This window comes from Suncus etruscus, chromosome 20, assembly GCF_024139225.1.
Source record: "Suncus etruscus isolate mSunEtr1 chromosome 20, mSunEtr1.pri.cur, whole genome shotgun sequence".
Lineage (NCBI taxonomy): Eukaryota > Metazoa > Chordata > Mammalia > Eulipotyphla > Soricidae > Suncus > Suncus etruscus.
This window is the reverse complement of record NC_064867.1, coordinates 30,079,926-30,107,907: the sequence shown is the minus strand read 5'-3', so window position 1 is coordinate 30,107,907 and position 27,982 is coordinate 30,079,926. Positions and strand designations below refer to the sequence as shown.

At 52.6% G+C, this 27,982-nt stretch overlaps 2 protein-coding genes across 2 annotated transcripts in view; one reads left to right on the top strand and one right to left on the bottom strand.

Annotated features, from left to right (window-relative positions):
* Positions 1 to 61: 61 nt before the first annotated feature.
* Positions 62 to 21,334, top strand: ACAD9 (acyl-CoA dehydrogenase family member 9). Its single transcript, XM_049766515.1, has 18 exons — positions 62 to 250; positions 4,959 to 5,052; positions 7,393 to 7,494; positions 8,326 to 8,432; positions 9,338 to 9,438; positions 10,135 to 10,213; positions 11,853 to 12,027; positions 13,956 to 14,029; positions 16,369 to 16,444; positions 17,618 to 17,688; positions 17,867 to 17,986; positions 18,577 to 18,705; positions 18,873 to 18,952; positions 19,221 to 19,347; positions 19,478 to 19,555; positions 19,751 to 19,879; positions 20,120 to 20,192; positions 20,587 to 21,334. The coding sequence occupies exons 1-18, from the start codon at positions 101 to 103 to the stop codon at positions 20,685 to 20,687; spliced, it is 1,866 nt and encodes a 621-aa protein (XP_049622472.1). The 5' UTR covers positions 62 to 100; the 3' UTR covers positions 20,688 to 21,334.
* Positions 21,335 to 21,469: 135 nt separating this feature from the next.
* The window catches only part of CFAP92 (cilia and flagella associated protein 92 (putative)), a 41,864-nt gene continuing 35,351 nt past the window's right edge, over positions 21,470 to 27,982 (bottom strand). Inside the window, exons 12-15 of the mRNA XM_049766097.1 lie at positions 26,294 to 26,591; positions 22,208 to 22,372; positions 21,772 to 21,999; positions 21,470 to 21,727 (exon numbers count right to left, since the gene is read on the bottom strand). Coding sequence (XP_049622054.1) covers positions 21,470 to 21,727; positions 21,772 to 21,999; positions 22,208 to 22,372; positions 26,294 to 26,591 — 949 coding nt within the window. The remainder of the gene's footprint in view (positions 21,728 to 21,771; positions 22,000 to 22,207; positions 22,373 to 26,293; positions 26,592 to 27,982) is intronic.

Here is a 27,982-nt window from a genome sequence, read left to right as displayed (position 1 = left end):
GCGACCGAAACCGGAAACGCGACGCGTGTTTGACGTCATCACGGTGCGCGGGCCCCAGAGTTTCCATACTGGGAACAGAGAACTGCGACCCTGGACAAGCATGGCTGCGGGCTGCGGGCTGCTCCTGCGCGCGGTGGCGCGCTTCTCCTGCAGGGCCCTGGGGGGCTTCGCCGCCAGCCGGAGGGCCCTGCGCACCAGCCCCAGCAGCGCGGCCTTCGCCAAGGAGCTCTTCCTCGGCAAGATCGAGACGGTAACGCGCCCAGCCAGGCCCACCCTTCCCCGGGGCTCTCGTCTCCTTGGCACCAGGGACCTGTCAAACTGGGTCAGGGTCGCTGAGTCTCGCGCCCGTCTCGCTCCCTCTCTCCTCTCTCTGTCTCTCTCTTTGTCTCTCCTCTATTCTCTCTCTCTCTTATGTCTCTCCTCTCTGTCTCTCTCTTCTCTGTCTCTTTCTCTCTTCTCTGTCTCTCTATGACTGTCTCTGTCTCTCTCTTCTCCCTCTGTCTCTGTCTCTTTCTCTTTCTCCTCTATTCTCTCTTTCTGTCTCTCCTCTCTGTCTGTTTCTCTTCTCTCTGTCTCTCTCTGACTCTCTGTCTCTCATTTCTCTTCTCTCTCCTCTCTCACACACATCCTTTCTCTCTCCTCTCTGTCTCTGTCTCTTTCTCCTCTATTCCATGTCTGTCTCTGTCTCAGTCTCTCTCCTCTCTCTGTCTCTCTCTGTCTCTGTCTCTCCTCTCTCTTCTCTTTCTCTCTCCTCTTTCTCTCTCACACACACTCTTTCTCCATCTCCTCTCTTTCTCTCTCTCTCTCTCTCTCTCTCTCTCTCTCTCTCACACACACACACACACACACACACTCACTCACTCACTCACTCACTCACTCACTCACTCACTCACTCACTCACTCCAGAAAAGACAACACACTCACATTCACAGTTAAAAGCAGAAAAGCAGGGGTGGTAGGTCGTATGAGGTTCTGCTTTTTAGGTGAATGGAGGAGTGCAGAATCTTTACGACATCATTTTATTTTGTGGCTGAAGAGGTGGTAGAATAGGTAGGGCGCATGCACACCGAACTGATGAGGGTTCAAGCCCTAGCACCCCATCTGGTAGCCCAGCACCGCCAGCGGGGATTCCTGGGTGCATAATTTGGGCAAAGAAGGGACCTGAGAATCTGTGGTGTGGACGAGTGTTCTCCGTGATTCTTCTCTTCTCTCTTGCTGTGCCTGGGAGGGTGCAGGCCAGGAGGTGTGGTGCCACCGCTCCACACGTCTTGGTCCCAAAGTGTCTGGGGTTTCCTCACTGCTTGTGCCAAACCCTATGGGGCCTTCTCCACGCCTCTTTCCATGGGAGTCGGTGGCCCCAGAGAACCTTCTCCACCTGACCACCCTTTCTTGGGTTGGGTTGCACACCATGGAGTTAAACTAAACCCGTGGGTGCTGCACAGTCAGAGAGGCTTGGTCTCATGAAACTCTCAGCAGCCCCCGAGAGCAGGGATTTGGCCTTGTGGAATCATTACTGACTTTTCCATAGCATTCTGCTGAGGTGGTCGGACATTGCAGATTTGGACACAGAAGGGGATATCCCAATAGGAAGTACAAAGATGGCTCTTTAAAGTTTGAGGGACTATCCTCCCATTTCCCCTTAAGCCCCAGCCTCTGAGTTCTCTAACCCTAGCTGCATGTGAGCAGAAAGAACACAAGTTTCTGATGCTTCTCCCTCTCTGGCCTCTGGTACCCCCTCAACTCCCCTCTCCAATGCTGCCCCACCCATTTTCTTGAAAGTTGGGTTGGGAGAGAAGGGCTCTGGCTCTTTAGACCTCTGCTTTAGACCTCTTTAGACCTTTGTTCTGTTTGATTGGGGGGCCGCTGTGCTCAGGGATGACTCATGGTTCTGTACTCAGGATTCACTCCTGGTGGTGCTTGGGGGACCATATATAGTGATGGGTATCCAGTCCGAATCAGTTACATGCAAAGGAAACACCTTCTCTGTGTTACCCCATCTGTTCTTCTGCCTCTCCACCTGCTTCAGTCACCTTTGATGGCTCTTCCCATCAGCTACATCTAATTTGACAACAAATTCCATTTTGTCTCCCTGCATGTTTATGTGGTTTAAAGCACCTGCACTGTCATGCTGCTGTCCCAGTTGTAGCCACAGCATGTCTCATGGCATTTGAAGATTGAGCAAGGATCTGCCTAGAATCTCACTAAAGAGGGGACTAACTCGGTGTTCTTTGTCTAGTGCAGAAAGCTGTCGAAACCCATTGGTTTGCTGCCTTGGCTAGAACTGCTGTTCGTGGACAGATGTGTAGGCTGATTGTAAAAAGCTTGTTGCATAACGCTTATTTAGATGGTTGATTTCGAAAGTTGTATTTGGCAAAGTGCCTAGGGATTGGGGTGTGGGGTTTCTTGTTTCATGGGAAAGAACAGCTCTATGTTGGTTTTGGTTTTCAACCCCACCAAATGGTACTCTGAACAACTTCTGCTTCTGAGCTGGGCTTGGGCTACTCCACATTCCGTGCTCGAGAATGACAGGGTGTCCCCAGCATGTGCTCCAGTCCTTGGAGCTAGGCTCTCCCCTACAATCTTGCTCTGATGCCTACACGAGTTTGCTGGTTTGTTTACTGATTGGCTGTGGTTTGTGGCTAGACTAGGCAATATTCAGGGGTTACTCCTGGCTCTACACTCAGGAATTACCCTGGCCGTTCCTTGGATGCCAGGGATCGAGCCTGGACCAGCTATATGCAAAAAAACCAACCAACCAAACAAACAAACAAAAATCCCAAAACCACCATACTGTAGCTCCAGGATCTCTTACATGATTTTTATTTAATAAAGTTTCTACAGCTCTGAAAGAAATTGAGAACTGAGAGAATTAAACCTAGTAATTGGGTGTACCCTTTGTGGGATCTTCTGACACATGTCTGTCCTCTGTCCCTCCCCAGTGCACTTGGGTGATATTTGTACTCTGTCCCAGAGGCCCAGGTCCCTGCTTATTGGCCTCTTAGTTCCAGGCTATTCTTTCTATCCATCTGCCTACATAGAAGTAATCCAGTGGTTGCAGCCCACATACTGTCCTTTCTCCAGCTCCTGAGCCATTGTATTTCCAGTTGAGCAGCATGGAGAGTCTGAGTGTCTTTTCCTTCCAGACCATGCTGAGAGCAGAGTTGGGGCCTCCCTGAAGTCAGGGGTTCCTGTATGTCTGAGGGCACATTTGCACAAGAATAAAAGTCTGCATCCAGTAAACTGACCTGGGTGCTTTTTTGCTCATGTGGATGGGCTTTGATTTCTGCAACTTTCAGGACCTACAAGGAAGATGGTTTGAGAAAATGAGGGGGGCTAGCTATGTGACCCAGACTGGTGGTTTTAACTCTTTGCCCTGATGAACCTACAGGTGAAAAGCAGTGATGGGGGGGGGGGCAACTCAGCAGCTATGGGGACCATTAATTTTACTGTTTTGGCAGCTGAAGGGTTGCCTAGATTCCCCCAAAGCCAGTGGGGCTAAGGACCAAGAGGGTGATTTCAACAAACTTGTGTGGTGGCCAGGCTGGATTTTCAGGTTGGGGACCAGAACCCTAGGCCACTCCCCTGGGCAAGGCCTACTTAAAGCTCTGTTAGGCAGAGACCTCTGCAGAGTCTGATGCAAATCGCTCCTGGACCAGGACCATGTGGCCTCCTGGGTAGGTTTTGCAACAACTGTGTGTGGTTTCACCCAGGAGGGACTGCGGTTTGGGGTACACAGCCCAAGGAAACCTGGGGAGGGATCTGGCCTGGATATTATTGTATGTTCTCATCAAGCTTGAGCCCACACAGTAACTATTATAAAAGTTCACGTTTGGGTAGGGATGGGGCAATATTGGGGCCATACCTGGTGCTGCTCAGGACTTACTCCTGGTTCTGTGCCCAGGTATCATTCTTGTCTGGACTCAGGACACTGGGGTGCTGGAGATCAGACCTGTGTCAGTGACATGCAACTGCTGTACTATCCCCCACACCTGTTTCACAATTTTGTTGTTTTGTTTTGTTTTGTTTTGGGCCACAGCTGGCAACACTCAGGGGTTACTCCTGGTTCTGCCCTCAGAAATCGCTCCTGGCAGGCTTGGGGACCATATGGGAAGCTGGGGATTGAACCCGAGTCCATCTCAGGTCAGCCATGTGCAAGGCAAATGCCTTACCACTGTGCTATTGCTCCAGCCCCACGTTTTACAATTTTAAAAGCTTCTTGTCCCCAAGGCCTCCTGCCTTGGAGGCATATACTTAATAACTGAGCTATATATAGGCCTAGTGAGGATTTTACACTCAGGGGTGCCATTCTGGACCCCTTGTAGTGGCCTTGAATATGGATGAGAAGGCACAATGGAAAGTGTTTGTGGGAGGGGGAAGTACTGAACATAGGCTTCCTAGCTCTTTCATGGTCCACTGTGCCTAGGGTGTTACAAGGGGATGGATATCACCATGTTTTTTTGTTTGTTTGTTTGTTTGGGGTCACTAGTAGTGCCCAGGGCTTTCTCCTGGCTCAAGGATTACTCCTGGTACCTGGTGGTACTCAGAGGGCCATTAGGAATGCCATGGATGGGACTTGGACACATGAAAGGCAAGCGCCCAACCTGCTATACTGCAATGTATTTTTTTCCACATACGGTGGTGCTCAGGGCTTTGTCCTGGCTTTGCAATAAGGGATCACAATTTCTGGAGGGGCACAGGGGATCCAACGGGATGCCGAGGACCAAACCCAGGTCATATATGTACAAGTGCATTCCCCCTATCTATTCATGAGGGAAAGGGACATGGTATGTGGTCAGAACAGAACATCTGCTGGTGGTGGGCAAGCTCTGGGCAGGGGAATAGCACCTTTCCTGTAACTTGAGTACCTCTGGACTTTTTCTCACCCCCCTTTTGTGTTTGACAAGTTGAGGGTTCCCCAGGGGAGGTGACTCAGCTTCCTTTTTGTTGCTGATTTTCAGAAAGAAGTTTTCCCATTTCCTGAAGTCAGCCAGGATGAACTTAATGAGATCAATCAGCTTGTGGGCCCAGTAGAAAAATTCTTCGCTGAAGAAGGTATGCTGGATTTTCTTTACCATTGTCCAGGACATCATGGAAGGTGATATTTTAGGGTAAGCCCTGAACACAGGAGAACTGCTCATGAGTGCCACTCGGTAAAAAAGTGTCAATGCTATTTTACTGAAAGGACAGCCAGTGTTGATGGTGGTAAGGCATCTGCTGCAGTACTTCCCAGTGTCTACTGTTACCACAGATCACATTTCTATATTAAAATATTTCTGGGCCGGAGAGATAGCATGGAGGTAAGGCGTTTGCCTTTCATGCAGAAGGTCATCGGTTCGAATCCCGGCGTCCCATATGGTCCCCTGTGCCTGCCAGGAGCAATTTCTGAGCACGGAGCCAGGAAAAACCCCTGAGCACTGCCGGGTGTGACCCAAAAACCACAAAATAAATAAATAAATAAATAAATAAATAAATAAAAATAAAATATTTCTGAGGGACTGAAGCAATAGTACAGCAGGTAGGACACTTGCTTTGTGTGCAGCCGACCAGTTTGATCCCTGGCATTCCATATGGTTTCCCCAAGCCTGCCAGCAGTAATTCCTGAGTGCAGAGCCAGGAATAACTCCTGAGCATTATTGGGTGTGGCCCAAAACTCAGAAACAGACAAATAAAATTTCTGAACCCTGTCAGCTGGCACTCCCCCACCCCATGCCCAATGATGCTTAGGGGTTACTTCTGGTCTTGCATACAGAAATGAACTCTTCCTGGTGGGCTTGGGGGCCCACTTAGGATGCCAGTGAGTATACCAGGTCGGTCACGTGCCCTATGTATTATACTATCACTTGGGCCCCAATAGCTGGACACGTTAAAGGATCTAGCACAATTAGCCACTAGAAAAGTGAATTTAAGGGGCCGGAGAGGTGATGCCAGAGGTAAGTCGTGTGCCTTGGAAGCACTAGCCTAGGACGGACTGCGGTTCGATCCCCCGTGTCCCATATAGTCTCCCCAAGCCAGGGATGATTTCTGAGCACATAGCCAGGGGTAACCCCTGAGCATTTTAGGATGTGGCTCAAAAAGACCAAAAAAAAAGAAAAGAAAAGAAAAGTGGGGACCGGAGAGATAGCATGGAGATAAGGTGTTTGCCTTACATGCAGAAGGTCATCGGTTCAAATCCCGGCATCCCATTTGGTCCCCCGTGCCTGCCAGAAGCAATTTCTGAGCCTGGAGCCAGGAATAACCCCTGAGCACTGCTGGGTGTGACCCAAAAACCACACAAAAAAAAAAAGAAAGAAAAGAAAAGTGAATTTAAAACCAGACATCCAGGCCCCTTGAGCTTTTACTTGACTGTACAGCAGTGTCAAACAGCCACTGGTGTTTCTGAAGGTGCTGATGAAACTGGTTTGTGCATCAGAGCAGCTTGCAGACCATAGGGGGAAGACACTAGCGTGGCCTGGAGGATTCCCCTTCTAGAGTGGGTCAGTTTTTTTTGGGTTTTTTTTTTTTTTTTTTTTGGTTTGGTTTGGTTTTTGGTTTTGTCACACCTGGTGACTCTCAGGGGTTACTCCTGGCTATAGGCTTAGAAATAGCTCCTGGTTCCAGGAGATTATATGGAATGTGGCGGATCGAATCCCTACCACTGTGCTATTGCTCCGGCCCTGAAATTGCTGCCATTGTCATGGGAATGGTGGCTGTGAACTCAGATTCAGGACACCTGCGGAAAAGCTTCCGCCTCATTTCTGCGGATGGCACCCACTCTCACATACTGACACTCTGTGGACAAGCCCCTGCCATGGCAGTTCGTTGCAGATTCTGGGTCCCTTCTGTTTGTTTGTTTTTTTTTTTGTTTTGTTTTGTTTTTTGGGTTATTTGGGCCACACCCGTTTGATGCTCAGGGGTTACTCCTGGCTAAGTACTTAGAAACTGCCCCTGGCTTGGGGGGACCATATGGGATGCTGGGGGATCGAACCACGGTCCTTCCTTGGCTAGCGCTTGCAAGGCAAACACCTTACCTCTAGCGCCACCTCACCGGCCCCTGTTTGTTTTTTTTAATTTGACTGATTGTTTGATTGACTGGCTCTAGGCCACACCCAGCAGTGCTCAGGGGTTACACCTGGCTGTGCACCCAGAAATCCCCACTGGCAGGCTAGGGGATCACATGGGATGCCGGGAATTGAACCGGGTCCCTCCCGGGTCAGCCATACGCCCTTCTGCTGTGCTATCTCTCTGGCCCCAGTTCTGGGACCTTCTGAAAAACAGTGAGTGAATATGATCTGGCCATTGCCACTTTTGCGGTAACTGATACCAGACCTGTATGCTACGTGAAATTGCCATTTTTCTTGCATTCACACAGACGTATCTCGTCTTTGGCTTAATCCAACTCTTCCCTCTTGGCAGTGGACTCTCGACGAATTGACCTGGAGGGGAAAATCCCGCAGGAGACTCTGCTGAAACTGAAGAGCCTGGGGCTTTTCGGGCTGCAGGTCCCAGAAGAATATGGTGAGGGTTCCCCCTGCTGTTTGCTGTGCTTGAGTTCTCGAGCCCACGGGCTGGCCCAGGGGCTCCTTTCCATGCAGGCATGCAGGCCCCAACGACCAGCGCGCTGGGTTTCGAAGTCTGCTCTAAAGGTTTGCAATGGGCGGCTGCCTGGGGGATGACAGCAAGGGCTAATGTGGAGTACAGGTAGGTGGTGGTTAAGGGAGGTGGCGGGCCACCACAGGGTTGTGCTGGGATTTCTTTATGTTGTAGGGAGCATGTGTTGCTGCACCAACTGCTTGTTTCCTTTTCAGTTTTCTGTGTTGAAGGTTTTTGTCATGATGATCTGGCTCTTTTTTTTTTTTTTTTTTTTCATTTTTAAAAACATTTTTAGGGGCCCGGAGAGATAGCACAGCGGCATTTGCCTTGCAAGCAGCCAATCCAGGACCAAAGGTGGTTGGTTCGAATCCTGGTGTCCCATATGGTCCCCCGTGCCTGCCAGGAGCTATTTCTGAGTAGACAGCCAGGAGTAACCCCTGAGCACTGCCGGGTGTGGCCCAAAAACCAAAAGAAAAAAAAAAAAAAAACATTTTTAGGTCACACCCAGCAGTGCTCAGAGGTTACTCCTGGCTCTATGTACAGAAATCGCTCTTGGAAAGTTCAAGGGACCATATGGGATGCCGGAAATTGAACCACCATAGGTCCTGGGCCGGCCATTTGTAAGGCAAAAGTCCTGCCGCTGTGCTATATCTCTGGTCCCAAAATCTGGCTCTTCTTTCAAAGCTGAAGCACCTGGTAAAGCCTCGGCCTCCCATGGAGCTGGGTGTTGAGTGAGACTGTCTCTGTCCTCTGCAGGTGGTCTGGGCCTCTCCAACACTATGTACGCACGCCTTGGCGAGATCATCAGCCAGGACGCTTCCATCGCTGTGACCTTGGCTGCACACCAGGCGATTGGCTTCAAGGTCAGTGTCCAGGCTTTGTCCAGAGGCTCTCCCAAAGAGCCGGAGCTATAGTGCGGTGGGGAGGGCGCTTGACTTTCCCGTGGTCGACCTGAGTTCGATCCTCAGCATCCCAGATGATCCCCTGAGTCAGTTATGCCAAGAATGATCCCTGAGCTCAGAGCCAGGAATAAGCCCTGAGCACAGCTGGATCTGACTCAAAAAAAAAACACAATACAAATGAGAAAACAGATGCCTATGAAGGTCTCCCCGGGTTTTTGGGTGTTGCTGAGCTGGACCTGCTCCAGTCTCAGGGCTGGACTGTCTTGTGCCTCACACCTGCCCTCTGTAGCCACATAAGCAGTGCCCCTTGGTGTCCTGCCATCTGTCAATGCCCCAAGCAGATGCTGCTTCCCTGCCAGCTCCCAGTAACTGTCTCTGCCTGAGAGTGTCTGCCCCGAGATGGTTTTCTCCTTTTGGGCTCTCAGGGCTCAGCAGGCCACATGGCACTTGGTGACAGTCCCATCGCTTGGTGGTCTCTGCTCCAACCCAGCTGGAAAGCGAGGTTGGACCTGAGTCGGACCCCGAGTCGGGAGGCCAGGCTTGAGTTCCTTCATGACCCCAGCTAGGTTTGGGTCTTTTGTGTCAACATACCTCTGTAGGGTGCAGGTAAGATAATGGCAGGTAACAGCCAAGAAATAAGGGCACCGTGGTATGGATCCCTGAGTCTGACCCGAAAGCCATACCAGCATCAGGAACATGGCCTCCTTGAGAGGGACTACCAAGCAGCCTGGCCCCATATACCCTGGGCTGAGGGTGTCACTGAGTTCAGCTGTTTACTCTGGTACCAGAGTTCCCTTTGGTGGATCTGTGCTTGATAGTCCGTTTCCGTGTGTCTCTGACTGGGTCCTGTTATGTGTTTTATTTAGGGGATCATCTTGGCCGGGACAGAGGAACAAAAGGCCAAATACCTACCCAAACTGGCCTCTGGGGAGCATGTGGCTGCCTTCTGCCTGACAGAGCCAGCCAGGTTTGTGCCATATGGGGCCCTGGGTGTGAGGGGCCCAGGTGGTGTTGAATTGGGAGTGGCTTAAGTCTTACCTTCCTTGGAGTCTTCCCAAATGTTGACGTATTTCTTTAAACTAGGTTATTTGTCTTTACCTTATTCCTGTGCCCTCAATGAAACTTGCAAATGGTGTTTTCTACCTATTAAGTCCCTCTAGTGGTGCCTGATTTGCCCCCCTCATCCCTTATATGCAGTCGTGTGTTATGGTTTGAAGCAGCTCAAAGAGTCAAGGGTGATGGTGTCCCGAGGCAACAGATCAGACCTGAGGGTCCATGTGGCTTTGCTCTCAGCCACGGTCACAGGCCAGGGACCTCACACTGCTGTTGCGGTACTTGGGACCTCCAAGGTGGAGAGGGTCTCGTATTTTGCCCCCACCCTATCCTGCTACCCTATTTGGAACATGCGTGTCTGAACCCCTCCTGGAGCAAACACAAGCCCTTTATGGCATGTTTAGATGTTGACCCTTGACCCTTAAGTGGCAACTACCCTTCTCCATTCCATGTGGCAGATCTGGCTGCTTCTGTTCATCTGATGTTTCACTAAACATTGTCATTTGTCCCAAACAGCTGCCATCTCCAGCGAAGCCTATTTAGCTTTTAGCTCAGAGCACCTTTCTTTCTACCCCTCAAGCCCCTCACTTGCACACTCCTGTCTCTGCAGTGGGAGTGACGCAGCCTCCATCCAGACCAGAGCCACGCTGAGTGAAGATCAGAAGCATTATATCCTCAATGGCTCCAAGGTACCCTACCCAGGTGCACTCTGGGGAGACACTGCTGCTCTGCTGGGGTGATGAAAAACTAGCCCCGGGGCTTCAAAGACTAGCCAGGGGCCTGACTGCTTCGCTGCTGAGTTGGTATCTTCAGTGTGGCACCCCGGTGTGGCACCCCATGTTCCGTCACCTCTCTGACCTGCTGTTGCATTTGTGTTTCAATGTGCAATGTCAGACACTTGGGAACTTAATAGAACAAACTGCCTTTAGCTAGATGCCCAGCATCTGTGATTTGGAGCCAGATGTGGCCCCTCAGGACTGCTGAGGACTGCTCAGGACTGCTGCCTTGGGCCGTGTTCCAAACACTTCAGTAGTCTCTGCAGAGCACAGTTTGTGGGTTTGTTTGTTTGTTTAAGTTATAGCATCATTGACATATTTATTGAGACTGGTTTTCCTTCAGTTTTCCATGAGAAGCATATTTTTATCTTCTTAATTTTCTTTTAAGGCCCATACAGCAGAGATTACAGGGGGTGGAGGGTGGTTATCATGTAGTACTGGAAATTGGGGCTTTTTTTCAGGGCCTTTCTTCCACCTCGAACTAGGCCACCTTAGTCCTTGTCCTATAATGCAGGTCATTTCGCAGTCAGCTTCAGATTTCCCTGATTGTTTGTACTTTGTGTTGTTGTTTTGGCGGGCGGTGCTCAGGGATTACTCCTGGCTCTGCACTCAAGAATCACTCCTGGTGGTGCCTGGGGTACCATATGGGATCCTGGGGATTGAACCTGGGTCTGCTGTGAACAAAGCCTTACCCACTGTATTATCTCTCCAGCCTGTCTCGGACATTTTAAGTCTTTTTGACAATTGGCTTGAATCAAGAGCCAAATAAGGGAAGGAACCAGAGCAACAGCACAACCTTGCAAGCAGCTGATTTAAAATCAATTCTCAGCATCCCCATATGGTTCCCTGAAGCCCACCACGAGATCCAGGAGTGAGTCCTGAGCACTGCCAGGTGTGACCCTAAAAACCCCCCCCAAAAAAAGAGAGAGAAAAAAAAATAAAGTTCAGCGCAGGAAGGGGGGGAGAAGGGCGCCGCATGGTCGGTGGGCCGCCGGACCTGCCTGGAAGAAAAAAAATAAAAAAATAATAATAAAAAAAAAACCCAAAGAAATAGGATCCTAATTAAAAACAGACAATCAAACAGATAAGGGGCTGGAGACATGGTCCAGGGAGTAAGGCACTTGCCTTGCATGCAGCCACCCTGGTTCCATCCCTGACAACACATGATCCCTATAACTGTCCTTGTAGCTCGTCAGATGTGGCTCCCAGCACCACACAGGGCCGAAGCAGCAGGGACCTCTGAAGGGACCAAAGGGACCTTTGACTTCTGGTCCCCGAGAGAGTGTCCAGACCCCTGTGCTCTGCTTCACGACCCCCCACGCCCTGAGACATGCACCGAATTGCTTGCCTTCTCCCCTTCTGCTGCCCTTTCTTCTTTCCGTCCCACCTCCGGGGTTTAAGGAGAGGCAGGATTAGGCAGGAGCTGGAGCAGTGACATTGTTGCTGGAGGCAGGGTTGGAGCTGTTGGCTTGTCCCTGTACACTCAGCTGCCAAGGTGTTTCTGGGAGGGGCTCATTCTTGGGTGCCCCCCCAAACCTGGTGTCCCCTACAGGTCTGGATCACCAATGGCGGACTGGCCAACGTCTTCACCGTGTTTGCAAAGACAAAGATCAACGATGCTGACGGCTCTGTAAAAGACAAAATCACGGCTTTCATTGTGGAGCGGGACTTCGGTGGCATCACGAACGGGAAACCCGAGGACAAGTTAGGGATCCGAGGCTCCAACAGTGAGTATCGTGCATGCGAGTCTTGTCTGTCTGTCCTGACCCCATCCAGGCAGGAGGGTCTGTATGTCTTGATGCATACATGCAAGGTAAAGTGTGATGTAGATGGTTTGGGTGCTGCTTACGCATTTTGCAGAACGAAGCTGAGAAATGCTGTGGTGGTGGCAGGACACAGCTCCACATGTACATGCTCTGCATGCATGCAGGAGGCCTGTCTCAGTCCCCAGCCCCACATGATTTCCCCAGGCACCACAAGGTAGGACCAAAAAGGCAGGAATTCAGTAAATATTGTCACAGCAGCTCTTCGTCGATCCAGGCTCACTCTGAGCTTCAGAGGTGCCATGTGCATTGGTCCTGGTCTCTGAAATGGGGACCCAGCCTGTGTAGGAGGCAGGAATGGGCTCAGCGCCCCACTCTAGGCACCTCCCCAAACACCCGTCTTGGCCTCTGCATCCCTATGCACTGAGATACCTGAAGCTGGTAAGTGGCCAACCTTTCTGGGCCTCATGGACCCCTCACAACTCCCCTCCCCCATACTCTGTGGTCCCCTTGTCTAGAGCAGGGAGTAAGTTGTCCTAGAAACCATTAGGGCTCTTGTTTTTTCCCACCATTTTTTTTTGGGGGGGGGGTGTTATTTGAGCCATACCTGGTAACACTCGGGTTACTCCTGGCTATGTGCTCAGAAATTGCTCCTGGCTTGGGGGCCCATATGGGATGCTGGGTGATTGAACCGTCGTAGTCCTAGGCTAGCGTGGGCAAGGCAGACACCTTACTGCTTGCACCACCTCTCCAGCCCCGTCTTTTCCACCTTGTCTTTGGGGACCCAGAGTTCTGGATGGTGGCATTTGCCATCGCAACAGCCAGCCTGAAAAGTAGGGTCAGGGGCTCCTGAGCTGCCATGTAGAAGCCGTAGGATGTGATTGTGACATGCTTTGTTGGACTTTCTCTGCCTCAGTTTTCTTGCCTAAGGGAGGGACAGGGGATTTGAGAGCCCCTGAGAGGCGAGCACCAGACAGAACAAAAAGCCAAATATGGAGGGTGTGGGATCAGGCAGGCACTTGGGCGGGTATGAGTAGCACAGGTGAAGGGGTGCACACCTCTAAGGGAAGAGGTCCCGGAAATAAAGAACAGAGCAAGTGTGTTACAGAGAACCAGATGCCCCTGCCTCCTGCTGCCTCCCTGCACACAGCCAGCTGTACCTTTCCCCACGGGCCTCCATTTCCTCCAACTGGCCTGCTCTTCTAACCCAGGCATGAGGCCATTTGTTACTGCCGCCATCCTGTCTGTGTGGACCCCCAAAACTTGGTTGTTCCCATGTGGCAGCTAAAGTCTCTGGTGCTGAATAAGCTTTTCTAAACAGGTGGAGGAGCCTAAGGGATTGAGCCCTTTGGCTGCACTTAAAGGCCACTGTGTGGGGCTGGAGAGATACCACAGCGGTAGGGTGTTTGCCTTGCATGCAGCAATCCAGGAAAAAAATATGGTTCAACTCCTGGCATCCCTGCACCTACCAGGAGCAATTTCAGAGCGCAGAGTAATCCCTGAGCCATGCCGAGTGTGACCCAAAAACAAAGAAAAAAAACAAAAACTAATAAAAGGCCACTGTGTATGTTGGGGGCAGGGCAAGGCCCCCTGAACCCTGTAGGGGTGTGGCTCTTAGAACACAAGGTGGGCACTATGCCCACAGAGTGTGGGCTCTGCAGATTTCCCAACTGCCCACCTCCCACCTGTCCTTTGGACACTCAGCCCTTAGTGAAAACATGGTCATCCCCATCTTCCTCCTGTGGCTGGCTGTGCCATGCCTCCTCCAGGAAAGACACAGCACATAGCAGGCAGGCAGGCAGGCGTGTGTGTGACCCTCCATGCTGCAGCCAGTGGGCAGTGAAAGGCCCTGGGCCAGCCTGTGGGCTCAAGCCTCTGCTCCTGTGTTGCAGCTTGTGAGGTTCACTTTGAGAACACGCCGGTGCCCGTGGAGAACGTACTGGGAGAAGTCGGAGGCGGCTTCAAGGTGAGCAGCTGCCATAGCTGAGGCGAGCGCCATGCCGTGTGGGTTTTATGTACTGGGCCCCAGCCTTCTGTCTACCTTTTGGGTCTGTTGGGAGCTTAAGCATTGGGGGTGGGGAAATGTGGTTCTTTTTTCTCACATTTCATCTGAGGCTCCCTGGTTGCTTTTGCTTTCTTTGTTAGGGTTCTATGCATGTATCATTCCAGCACCACGCCCATACCCCACCATCATCTTGGGATCTTCTCCCATCACCCCTTCTCGGTCTTTCCTCCAAGGTCCTCCATGGTCAGTCAGGTCAGTTCTCTAGATCAGTTCTCAGGTCTGTGGCCTTTGGCTCCTTTCTGTCTCAGGAGAGGGAGTTATTCTGTGCCTGTTCCCCTTCTCCTGGCTGACTTCACTTGGCATGGTAGGGACCATGCCATGGATTCATTCTCTAAATCCACCCACTCACTGGCAATTGCCTGCTTTCACCTTTTCTAATAGCTGAGTAGTATTCCATGGTGTAGATGCTTCTTTATCCAGTCATCTGTCTATTCTTGGACACTTGGGTTATTTCCAAACTGGTTATTGTGAATAGCACTACACTGAACACAGGAAAGCAGATGCCTTTTCTGAATAAAGATTTGGGGGGGGGGGCTCTTGGGGTAGATGCAGAGAACAGATGGTTTGTATGGAAGCTTGATTCCTGTTTTTTTGAGACATGTCCTTGTCTAGACATGTCTCTCCCAGAGAGACAGTCCCAGCAGGTGATAGTCCCGCTAGCCCCATGGCTAGTCCCCATGGCTCTTGTGGGCTGGCTTTGGGGGGCTCCTACGTCAGGAGGAAAGGATGAAGGATGTTGCTCTGTGTACTTGGGGGTCTTTGCCTCCTAGGTCCTGAGTTTAAAGTTAGAAGCTCAGGACTGGATTTAAAATTCCTCACCTAGCGCAAGTGGCAAGACCAACCCCTCTGACCCTTTGAGGTGCTCCCACTCAGCTTACTTAACAAATGGCCCTAGAGTGGATTTTGAGCTCAGGGGGAGCTCAGGAACATGAGCTTGAGGTGTGAGGTCAAGAGTTTGGTTCTGGCACTACCCGCAGGCCAAGGACGATCAATGGCAAAGAGGGAGAGCTCTTTAGTTGCTCCATTAGTTCCAGCACACAAAGTCGTCTTTGGAGGGGGAGCTTTTGCAGGAAGATGCGCACACAGCCGGCTTCCTCCTTGTCCTGTTGCCTCTGGGGCCACTGCTCGGATTCTAGGGATCGGCTGTGCTGTACCTGGCGTGCCCCACCTGCCCTGGAGACCTGTGCCCAGCCCTGGGTCTCTTCTGGCCCCCTCTTTAGGAAATACCCCCTCCAGACAGTCCCACTCCCCATGCACATGTGACCCTCTTAGCCCCCTTCCGCCACTTGCCACTCTCAGTCTCCTTTGTGCTCTGGTTTGTCAGGAATCACGTGGCACTGGGAAGTGGGCTGTGCCACCTCCCATGGCTGAGGGGATGGAGATGTTGAGGGGAAAGAGGCTGACGAAGCATCTAGGCTGCCTCTTCTAGTGGGAGGGGATATGTCAGCCCCGAGTTCACTGGGGGTTCAAGTTCAGTGGCGCTAGCACAGCCCCACCAGGTGACCAGTGGGGGACCTTTCACTGCATGGGCCAGGCCCTGGGCTGCAGCACACTGGGAAAGGCTGGTACTCTGGCCTCTGGATAATATTGTTTGGATTTTTTGTTTTGTTTGGGGGGAGTGCTCAGGAGTTACTCCTGGCAGACTCTGGGAACCACATGAGATGTCGGGGATTGAACCTGGTAAGTCCATTGCCCAAACCTCTATGCTATTGCTCCGACCCTGAGGAATAATATTGGTGTTTTTTGTGTTTGTTTTGTTTTGTTTTGTTTTCACAAGGGGCAGGCTAGCCCTGGTGGCATGACCTGAGCTTTTTTGTTTTGTTTTGTTTTGTCTTTGGTTCTGTTTTTGTTTTGGGGCCACACCTGGTGACGCTCGGGGTTACTCCTAGCTATGCGCTCAGAAATTGCTCCTGGCTAGGGAGACCATATGGGACGCCAGGGATCGAACCAGGTCCGTCCTGGACCTGCTGTGTGCCTACTGCTGTGCTATTGCTCCAGCCCACGACCTGAGCTTTGAAGCGCTCAAACTGTCTTTCAGCCCAATAAAGGGCCAGGGTGACTTGGCCTGGAGGCGACGCAGAGTTCTCACAAGAAATGTGCATGTTCTCAGGAAGCCTAGCAGGGACCAGCCAGTGATGCTGGGGTCTGTCCCCTCTGCCCGTCCAGGACCTACTTTCTTCCTAGCACAGGTCCGAATAGGATGCTGGGGTGTCCACAACGAACCTACTTTCTTCCGGCAGGTGGCCATGAATATACTCAACAGTGGACGCTTTAGCATGGGCAGCTCCGTGGCCGGGATGCTGAAGAAGTTGATCGGTAGGTAAGTGGGGGAGACCCTGCCCGCCTGTGCTGCCAGGCCAATGCCCAGCCAGGCTGCTTCAACGAGGGGCCAGGTGAAGTCTGGGCCCTGGACTTCATCCTTAGTCTTGGTGTTGCACACCCCGACTTAGCTGTTCAGGCACACAGGGGGCTCTGGCATGTGGGCAGTGCTCTGAGCCCAAGCACAATATCCAGAATGTGAGGAGACAAGGAGGAGCCATCTCTGACCAGAATCCCCTTATAAATGACTGCAGTGTGAGGGCTGCTTGGGTTGGGTTTCCTCTGTGTAAGAGCCCAGCTCCCTCTGGCCCTGGCCCCCCTGTTTCATCTCATTTATGGTCACTTATACACATTCTCCCTTGGCTGACAGCCCCAGGTATTGGGTGGACAGGCATATCCCTAGAACATGGTTTCAGGGGAGTGTGCAGGCCGGTTGTGGTGCTCCCCCTGACCCCCTACTTCATGGATCTGAGGCTGAGACTTGAAAGTGTGCCATTTGCCCCAGGCCGGCTGCTGGGCCTGAGAACAGCCCTGGGCCCCTCAGCCCATCTGGAACATTCTCAATTTGTGTCAGCCTGAACCAAAGGAAAGGGGTCCAGCGAGGTTCACCAAAGGCCCAGAGTATACAGCAGAGCTAAGTCCTGACTCAGCTCTCTTGGAGCCAGTAATTGGGACAAGTCTATGAAAGCCTGGGGGAGCAGTGGGTAAGGGGTGCTGCCAGCAGCAGGCTTGGGGGTGGGGGGTCTGCCCTGTGACCACTGCACAGTGTGCTTCAGGACAGGACCTGGGCACTGGGATGGACACCCCAGCTTTAGAATAGGCCCCTGAACTCTGGGACAGACACCACAACCTCAGAACAAACCCTGGACATTGGGATGGCCCCACACTTAGAAGCAATCACCTCTTCTCTTTGGGATTGAGTAGCTGTACTAGTACCTGGTTCCATGCTGGGGATGACCTTCCATGTCATCTGTTTCGCCATTCTGAGGACTGGTGCTTCTCTCAGGGAAGGGACCCACTTCCCTAGGCCACCAGCTGGTGGCAGCGTTGCGTGGTCCTGCTGTCCCATCCATGCTGCTCCAGCCTCCCCATGTATGGCCGTCTGTAGTGGGGTGTTGGGGGTTGTTAAGTCCCTGGTGGAGGCTCTCTAACTTCCTTGCCCCTCCTCAGAGATGACGGCCGAGTATGCCTGCACCAGGAAGCAGTTCAACAAGCCCCTGAGTGGATTCGGGTTAATCCAGGTACTTATTTATTTCCATCTTGCTCTAACTCCAACTGTGTCTCAGGGATGTCCCAGTAACTTGGGGCGACGCTGCCAGTCCCTTTTATTTCTGCCATACTTGCTTCGCACTATGCTTGGCCAACTTTGATCTCGGGGTTGTATTGCTGACTCTGTATATGGCTTTTGTAACTGTCCAGGAGAAGTTTGCCCTGATGGCGCAAAAGGCTTACGTCATGGAGAGCATGGCCTACCTCACGGCGGGCATGCTGGACCAGCCCGGCTTCCCCGACTGCTCCGTAGAGGCCGCCATGGTGAAGGTGATGCAGCATGTAGGACCGTGGCCCTTCCCCACCCTTCCTCATACAGTCAACAGGTTTCCCCACAGTGGGGAAGGAGGAAACCCCTGTGTGCTGACCTTGGCCACATACGAACAGCTGGGCTCCCTCAGGGAGGGAAGCTGAGCTTTCATTCACCTCCTTTTGGGTATCAGAGCCTCCCTGTTAGAGTTTCTGAGGTGTTTCGGGGGAGTGTAGTTGTCTCTACTGCAGGTGACTTTGGAAAGTGGGGAGGGTGGGAAGAGACTGCTCCCCTCTCTGCAGCCTACGCTGCTACCCGGGGAAAGTCAGTTATGAGCCTCTACACAGCATGAACGCTCGTGTCCCCTCAGCCCCTCAGCCCCATGCTTCTCTGTAATTCTTCAGACTTGAGCTTCTCCTCAGCTCTTCAGCCCCTCTCCCAGTGTGTACTCAGGCAGGCCCGGGGCTACTCTGTGGGCAGGAGCAGGTGAAGTCTCAGGTGTGGCTCAGAGGCTAGTTGGCTCCTGGTGAGGGGCAAACCCGCCACCCAAGGGAGGCCAGGGCCCTGGTGGGAAGCACTGAGCCCTCTGACCCGCACCCCGCCCCTGCAGGTGTTCAGCTCGGAGGCCGCCTGGCAGTGTGTGAGCGAAGCGCTGCAGGTCCTTGGGGGCTCCGGCTACATGCGGGACTACCCCTACGAGCGCATGCTGCGTGACACCCGCATCCTGCTCATCTTCGAGGTGGGCAGGTTGGGGTGGGGGTGAGGGGCAGGGAGACAAGTGGAGAAGGGGCCAGATTTTCTCTAGGTAACTAGAGGCCAGTGGGCAACCCCTCTTCTCTCCCAGGGTCCCCCGCCCCTGAGGACAGTGGCGTGGCATGACCTTTGACCCAGCTCTGTTGGCCACAGGGAACCAACGAGATTCTCAGGATGTACATCGCACTCACGGGCCTGCAGCACGCAGGACGCATCCTGACTGCCAGGGTCAAGTAGGTGCCCTGGGGTCAGAGGTTGGGAAGGACCTGCTGGGCTTCACCTCCCAATGGCAGGAAGCTAAACTGGGGGAGGGAGAGGGCCATGCTCTGAGGCCCCCAGAAGACCCGTTGCTTTGCCTTCCTGCCCCCTGAATGGGCAAGGAGCCCCCAAAACTGCTGGCCCCAAGAGGCCATATAGGTCCTGAGCTGACCATGAGGCTTTGGGGATTGGTGTGGCATGGTGTTGGGGGACCTTCAGTCTCAACTTGGGGCCTCTCCATAGGGAGCTTAAACAGGGCAAAGTGACCACCGTCCTGGAGACAGTCGGCCAGAGACTTCGAGACACCTTGGGCCGAAAAGTGGACCTGGGGCTGACGGGGAAGATCAGCTTGGTGCACCCCAGTTTGGAGGTAGGTGGGGGGACCCCTGCTTAGTGCCCCCATAGGCTCCTTCCCAGCTGGGAAGGGATGTGACCAGAGTACTGGGGGCCATTGTGGGCCGAAGAGCCAAGCCCAATGGAGCTCTGTCTTCTGGCCCCAGGACAGCGCCAACAAGCTGGAGGAAAGCGTGTACTACTTTGGCCGCACTGTGGAGACTCTGATGCTACGCTTCGGCAAGGTACCGGCACCATGACTCCCAAGGGCCCCAGGACCTGCCACCTCAGCACGGCTTATTGTCTGCTTGCTTCAGGGACCCTGGCTGGGAGGAAAAGGGGATCCTGCAGAGGGTGCAAGGCCGTGAGCCTGCTGGACCTGTGCCAGACCCCCCGTGCGCCGGCCACCACCCGCATCTCTGTCCTCCGCCCTCTTGCAGACCATCGTGGAGGAGCAGATGGTCCTGAAGCGGGTGGCCAACATCCTTATCAACCTGTTCGGCATGACGGCCGTGCTGTCGCGGGCCAGCCGCTCCATCCGTTCAGGGCTGCGCAACCACGACCACGAGGTGAGCCCATGGAGACACATGCATGCATTTAGACACCATCACACACGCACCAGGCTGTACACTTTAATGAAACAGAGCCATGCACAGTCTGCGGGGCCCAGGCTTGCCAAGTTGGGAGGACACTGTTGGCTCCATCAGCTCAGCTGCTGCCTTTCAGCTTCCTGCCTGAGGAAAGAAAGGAGGGTGTGGGTGGCAGGGTCCGGGGCCATTGGACATCCCAGCTGATCTCGCCTCTGCTAGGTCCTGCTGGCCAACACCTTCTGCACAGAAGCTTACTACCAGAACCTCTTCACCCTGTCCCAGCTGGACAAGTGTAAGTAGGGGTGCAGGGTGGGACTGGGTGGCTCCTTATACAATGACAGCTGACATGGCCTCCACCTCCCCTAGCCCACCAGTAGGCGACGCTGTGCAGATACCCACTGACCCCGAGGTGTCCATTTGTAGCATCCTGCACTGTTCCCATTGACCCTTCAGCCCTAGATAACAGAGAATACTCTCTGTCCTGGTTGCCTAAACCTAGCATGTGGGGCTTCCAGGCCAGTGGCTGTCAACCATCATCTTGGGGTGTTGGCTTGCAGGACAGGTCACCGGGCCACACCCACAAAGTTCATCAATTGTAGGCATGTCCAGGAGAAAACTGAGTACTGTGAGAGTCACCCTTCAGGCTGACACCACACCCAAAGGTCTCCCACTCTTCTGCTCCCCAGATTCGCCAGAAAACCTCGATGACCAGATAAAGAAAGTGTCACAGCAGGTGCTGGAGAAACGGGCCTACATCTGTGCCCACCCGCTGGAGAGGACGTCCTGAGGCGCCAGTACAGTTCTGCCCTGAGCACAGCCGCCTGACCTGGGCAGTCTGAGACTCTGGGCAGGGACTGGCCCTGTAGTGAGGAGCATAGTGTCCCTTCAGGTCCCCATCCTGTTGCCAGCCGTGGACACCCCCTCCTGCCGGGTGGGCTCAGGCTACAGGAGAGAGCAGCTCAGTCCCACACTGCGGGGATGACGACAGCCTCTCTGGACAAAGTGGTGGCGTTTGGGACCTGCCCTGTCATGCTGCTTCCTGGGGGTCTGACTGATCTGGTGGGGCCCCTATTCTGGTACGAGTTGCCACATGCTGTGGTGACAGAGCTGGGACTGACTGATGACTCAACCTAGGAAGTTTACTGGGTGCCAAAGACCCACTGGGCACTGAACATGCGTCACTGACCACAGACTGCAGAGCCCTGTACAAGCTCGTGTCCACCCCCCTGCAGGCCTGGCAAGACCCCAAAAAGGTGTTGTTCAGAGCTGGTCACACTAGTCCCTTTCTCATTTTCCCTTTCCCAAAGGCCCTGGGTTCCCTTTTTTCTCATGGCAGCTTTTGATGTTTTGTGAATGTACTGGGGGAGGGAACTGCAGGGCCCCCCAAGAAGGCCAAGTAAGAGCCTGAGAGGAAGCCTTGTCACTAAATAAACTCCCCCGAACTAAAGTTCTGCTCTGGATGGACAAATGGGTGCTCATACCCACATGCAGGGGGATGGGGTGGTCTTGGAGATTGCTCAGGCCCCGGACAGACCTGACCCTGTCCTCTCTTCTGAATGAGCTGAAATGTCAGGGGCCCGAGGGTGAGTTGGCATAGTGGCTGCCACACCAGCCGCCCCCAGAAAGTCCAGGCATCAAACAGCACTGAGGACACTGGGGGTACTGTTCACCTTCCACAGGCTTCTGTTTTGGTATGGGGGGCAGCTCCAGGAAAGCGGGGGGCTGTTTATACAGCTCAAAGTCCTGGTGGCGGCGGTCCCAGCTCCACCTGCCACGATCCAGCACATTCTGTAGCTTGTTCCGGAACAGCGCCCCTTCCTGCCACTCCTGCATTGGAGGGGGGCACAAAGTCAGAACCCCACTCCCACCACCTCCAGCCCTCCCGACACCCCTGGCACCCCAACCTCAGTGTATGCCATGCTGAGCTGCCGTGGGAAGAGGTAGTCAGTCTTCTGAAGGCCTGTCACTTGGAAGCCCTCAGCTGTGAGGTCCGCCTGGTGGCACCCCTGTTTGTCCTCCTTCCTCTTATCCTCGGGGTCACAGCAGTCCACCATGGCTGAGAGGTACTTCTGAGAATATGTGAACCTTTTCTGGGGCTCCTGGGAAGGGAAGACACGGGGGACAGGACATTAGCAAGCTTTGCCATGTCGGGTCCACAGAGGAAACCCCTGCTAAAAGCCCCCTCGGGACAGAACCTGAGGCAGCTACAGCTGATCCCCAGGGTGCCCGATGGTGACTTGGGGTGGGGATCACATGGTGGCGGTGCCCCCTGTCAGCTCTCCCCGGAAGGCTTCTGGCCTCACTCACCCTGACCATCTCCTGCTGTATCTGCTTCCGGGCCAGCACCGATGAGTTGAGGGTTTGAGAGCTGTAGTTAAAGACGGAGTCCCTGGGTGAGGCGGAAATGCGCACCACTTTCTCCACACACTTCACAGGCTTCATACTGGTCTGGTAGGCGCTGAGGATGTTGCTCTGAAGAAATGTCCAGTCAAGGCCATTCTGCCAGCCTGTGGCTGCCCACCCTCAAGGCCCCACTGTGGCCACAGCCCCCTGGGGCCCCTCTGAGCCAGCTGAACTCAGGTAAAGAGGCTGCAGAGAGGCCCAGGAAAGGGCTGCCAGCCTTAAACTGAGCAGTGTCTGCTCATTCCTCATTGGCCTGTGAGTCTTCAGCAAAAACGGTTTTGCTTCAGTCAGACTCAAGTTGAAATGACACTCTCTCAGCCTAACACTTATGTCCCTGGAGGTCAGGTTCCCATGTCTATGAGGCCAGGGGTTTTATACAGAGTGCAGTGGAAGAGAGTGTTTGCCTAAAGCGGTCCAGGTTTAGCATCTCATACAGTCCCTTCAGGAATAGGCCCTGAATATAACCAGTGTGATCTCAAAGAACTAGAAGGTCCAGCCCACACAGCAGGCCGGACACGTGTCCCAGTGTGAACATGTTGCAGGCCAGGCTGGTAGACTGGGGTCCTAGGTGGAAAGGAAGATGTTAACAGGTCTTCAATTGCAGACATGATTCAGTGTAGTTACTGCTGAAGGGAACATCCCATCTGCTGGGCCCAAGGGGCCAGGGATGAAATTCAAGGTCTGTGCTCTGCCACAAAAGCCATAACCCCCCAGGATCTCCCATGCCAAGAGTAAATTCCCACCCCACATACAAGAAAATGCTCTACCACTGAGCTCTAAGCCTCATGAAAACTCAGTGCACTCCATACTCGCCACAAATACACAACCATTAAGTGAGATGACAACAGGGACTTAAGAAGTGGGAGGTATGAAGGAAACCCCTGAGAAGTGAAAGCCCGCTCATAGCTTCCAGACTAATCATGGCAGTTCTCTCCAAGAAAATGCCAAGTCTGGGCAGTCCTCGGGGGAAACTAGCCACCCCCATGTACACCATGTTTAAGCTAGTCCTAAAACTGATAGAGAATGCAAAGGACCCAAAGTAGAGAAATTATTTTGGAAGAGAATTTAAATGACTTAGAAGTCAAGAAGATAGCCCATGCATTCCTATGTTCACTGTAGCACTATTTACATAGCCAGAATCTGGATACAACCCAGGTGCCCGACAACAGATGAATGGCTAAAGAAAATAGTATGTCTACACAATGGAATACTATGCAGACGTTAGGAAAAATAAAGTCATAAAATTTGCCTGTACATGGATGGATGTGGAGATTATCATGCTGAAAGGAGGTAAAGGGAGAGGAATAGACATAGAATAGTCTCACTCATCTGTGGAATACAAGAAAGATAAAAGGAAACATGGTACTATCCAGACACAATAGAGAGGAGGACCAGGCCATGATATGAACTTACCACAGAGCGATGAGCGCAGTTGGAGCACTAACTGCACTGACAACTACTGTGACAATGATAAAATGCCTGTCCCGGAGACAGGCAGGGGTTGGGGAAGAAAGAAATGAGGGACATTGGTGACAGGGAAGTTGCACTGGCAAAGGGTGGTGTACATCTTATGACTGAAAACCCAACTATGTAGCCATGGCACTTAAATTATTTTTAAAAAATCAAAGTCCTGGGCCCGGAGAGATAGCACAGCGGCGTTTGCCTTGCAAGCAGTCGATCCAGGACCAAAGGTGGTTAGTTCGAATTCCGGTGTCCCATATGGTCCCCCGTGCCTGCCAGGAGCTATTTCTGAGCAGACAGCCAGGAGTAACCCCTGAGCACCGCCGGGTATGGCCCAAAAAAAACAAAAAACAAAAAACAAAACAAAGTCCATATGCTTGTCCTGATGTCTCACACAAAGTTTGACCCCCTAGACAACAGCAGGAGCAACCCCTAAGCACAACCAGGTAGGGTCCCAAATCCCCCCCAAAAAAAGATTTTTAAATAAATAGACTGAGGGGCCTAGAGAGATAGTAAAGTGAGGAGAGCACTTGCCTTGCACACGACTGATCCAGGTTCCATCCCCAGCATTCTATATGGTCCCCGGAGCACTACCAGGAGTAATTCCTGGGTGCAAGCCAGGAGTAGCCCATGAGCTTCACAGGGTGTGGCCCAAAAACAAAACAACAAAAGAAGAAAAAAGCTACAGAAAGAGAAAATTGTGTCATATGTCTGGTGAGGCAACTATCCAGAATATATTAAGGGCCCAGACGCCAAAACATGGGTTGGGGCTCCAGAGACAGCACAGAAGTATGGTGCTTGCCTTAACATGTGACTGAGTTGACTGTGACCCTGCTTTGATTCTCTAGCACCACCTTGGAGGTCCCCAAGTGCCCCCTTGATAAGAGCCCTGAGCTTCTCCAACTGTGGTGCCCCTCCAAAAAATCTGAGCTAGGGAGAGAGTTCAAAAAGTTTTGCATGTGGAAGCTCTATGATTCCCAGCATCTCATGTCCCTAAGTACTGCTGAGACTGAAAAACAATGGACCTAGAGAGATAGCACAGCTGCGTTTGCCTTGCAAGCAGCCGATCCAGGACCAAAAGGTGATTGGTTCGAATCCCGGTGTCCCATATGGTCCCCCGTGCCTGCCAGGAGCTATTTCTGAGCAGACAGCCAGGAGTAACCCCTGAGCACTGCCGGGTGTGGCCCAAAAACCAAAAAAAAAAAAAAAAAAAGAAAAAGAAAAGAAAAGAAAAGAAAGAAAGAAAGAAAGAAAGAAAGAAAAGAAAAGAAAAGAAAAGAAAAGAAAAAGAAGAACAACAAATGGGCAGGAAAAATAGTACAAGAAGATGTTTGCCTTGTATCTGGCCCCACTTTGATCTCCAGCAGCACTGAAAGTTCTCCCAAGCAATGCCAGGAGTTTCTCTGAGCACTGTTTGCTGTCTCCTGAAAACACAAACCCCACCACCACCCCCAAAAACAAATAAACAAACAAACAAAAAACACCTGACTTTTATATGTTTAGGAGCCAGACCCAGCTATGCTCAGCCAGAGCTTACTCCTGGTTTGGTGCTCAAAGATTATTCCTGGTGGAATTCAGGGGACCACATTGTGTGCCAGGAATTGAACCTGTCGGCTGCATTGCAAGCACACTACTCCTCTAAGCGCTATACTATTGCTCCTGTCCCCAAGCTAGCCATTTTTTTTAAAAGGGCAAAAGCAGCATAGACATTACACCATATAGACTGCCTGAATTGAAATCAGCACACTGAAAGCTACTCCACCAGGAATCTCACTCTGTGAAGATGAGGACCACCAGAGCATGTTGCTACTCCTGCTGGAGGTACTGGGAGAGTAAGAAACGACAAGCCCACGATTTGCAAGGATGATGCCAGGGCATCATAAAGCTGCTATTTTTTTTTTTAATTTTGGACCACACCAGTGACACTCAGGCCTTACTCCTGGCTATGCGCTCAGAAATCGCTCCTGACTTGGGGGAACCATATGGGACGCTGGGGGATTGAATCGCGGTCCATCCTGGGTCAGCTGTGTGCAAGCCAAACCCTACCACTGCACCATCACTGGCCCCTAAGTTGCTATTTCTTAACATATTCAACAGACACTTGCCCAGTGACCCAGAAGTTCCACTGGGTTTTCAACAGGAGAAATAAAAACACAGCACACACTATCTGCCTGGAAGCCTCCACTGTGGCACTCACTATTCCTAACCATCCCAAACCAGAAACAAGCCACTTATTGAAGCCCTAATCCTCAATCTGAACCTACCACTGGGCCATGAGGCCCTGAAGGGCCACAGCCACCCTAGTAGAGGACAAGGAACATCACACAGAACTGTAGAATGTAGACCTCAGGAATACAAGGCCCCAGAGGTTCTCCAACAATACCCCAGGCCCCCTCATGTCCCCTTTGAAATATGGGGGCAGTCAGTGAGGTCTCGGCCATCTTCCACCAGGGTACCAGGGCCGCAGAGCAGCTGCCCAACTCGGGAGGGGTTGCAGGTGGGTCCTGCCCGGGGCCCAAGAGCCCACACCTGGATGAAGTTGTGACTTTGCTTCTGGCTCTGCCACCTGTTGAGACTCCGCCGCTGCTGGTAGCTCTCCTGGTGCTCCTCAATATCTTTAGTGGGGCTGAGGGTGGGTTTTGGGACTTGCTCCAGGCTAGAGAGAGATGAGGAGGGAATGGCCAGCCCTTGGCCTTCCAGAAACTCTTTCTGTGAAACAGGCACGCCAAATTGCTGGCTCAGGATCCTGACCATGGAGGCAGAAGGCAGCAGATCTCTGTTGATCACTTCCCTCAGCCTGGTGCTCTGGTAGCAGATGTCATAGATCCTGCAAACAGGAGGAGTCGCCCATCCCACACTCAGGGCCCTGGTGACAGGAAAGCAGAAGACTGCAGGGCACTTGCAGGCAGGCCCAGCCTCTGCAGGAGAAAACTGATTCCGGAGGCTACAGAGCCTCCAGGAAGAACAGTCCTGGAGCAAAAGGCTTCCCACCCCACTTCCTTGCCACTCTCCAGCCTACACGGCATCAAAACAGCCCCAACGAGCTGGCCCAGGGCAGAGTCCCAGGTCAGAGGCTCCTGTCCTGTGAAACCTCATCTCAGCATATCTCAAGATGGAGCAGCTTTGCACAACCACCCAAGAAATCTCAGTGGCCTCTTCAGGGTGCTTCAGAGCTGCACTGGGTGCCCTGGGGGTGTTGCAGGGCCTCACAGCTTTCTGTGCCCTAGTCTCCCCACCCTTTCCCTTTGAAGGGAGGCCTGCCTGGAAGAAGCTACTCCCATTGAGGCTACTGGGAGCAAAGATAAGAGAGTACTGTTCCTGGGGCCCGAGTGATGGCGCAGCATTAGGGCCTTTGCCCTGAACACGGCTGACCCAGGACGGACCATGGTTCAATTCCCCCAGTGTCCCATATGATTCCCCCAAGCCAGGAGTGATTTCTGAGCGCATAGCCGGGAGTAACCCCTGAGTGTCACTGGGTATGCCCCCCCCCAAAAATGTACACACACACACACACACACACACACACACACACACACACACACACACACACACACACACACACACCCTCTGCCCAAGCTCTAGCCACCCAAATGCTCCCACATTTCCAAGCCCAGCTGATGTACCAGGGCCTTGAACATCCCAGCGAAAGGCCCTCCCCGCGTGCCCTGCCAGGAGTGTTTTCTCCCCTATGACACGCAGTCAGAGTTATGAGACAGCAGCAGCCTGAACACAGGGCACAGAGGCAGCTCTAGGGTGCCTCTTCTGACCCCCAGTCACCACATTCAGTCAGACCTGCCTTATCAGCCTGACTCTCAACTCCACTGACACTTGGGGCTGGTTAGAGAGGACTTCAGGTACAATACAGGCTGAGTTCAATCCTAGGCACCCCCAAACAAGGTCCCCTTCCAAACCTTGGCCCCAGCACCCAAATGGAGCATGAGCAATGAATGTTTGCACCCAAGCAGCTGGACTGAGAACTGCAGGGCACAGGTCCTGTGCATTCTTTTTTGTTTGTTTGTTTGTTTGTTTTTGGGCCACACCCAGTGATGCTCAGGGGTTACTCCTGCCTATGCACTCAGAAATCGCCCCTGGCTTGGGGGACCATATGGAATGCCAGGGGATCGAACCGCAGTCCACTCTAGGCTAGAGCGCGCAAAGCAGACGCCTTACTCCCTGCTACACCGCTCCGGCCCCATCCTGTGCATTCTGAGATATAAC

What these genes read in the sequence shown, in the direction of transcription:
- ACAD9 (XM_049766515.1), top strand. Translation starts at nt 101, where the DNA reads ATGGCTGCGGGCTGCGGGCTGCTCCTGCGCGCGGTGGCGCGCTTCTCC. An exon ending in ATATCCTCAATGGCTCCAAG is followed by an intron (nt 10,214 to 11,852) that starts GTACCCTACCCA and finishes TGTCCCCTACAG; the next exon opens with GTCTGGATCACCAATGGCGG. An exon ending in GATGCTGAAGAAGTTGATCG is followed by an intron (nt 16,445 to 17,617) that starts GTAGGTAAGTGG and finishes GCCCCTCCTCAG; the next exon opens with AGATGACGGCCGAGTATGCC.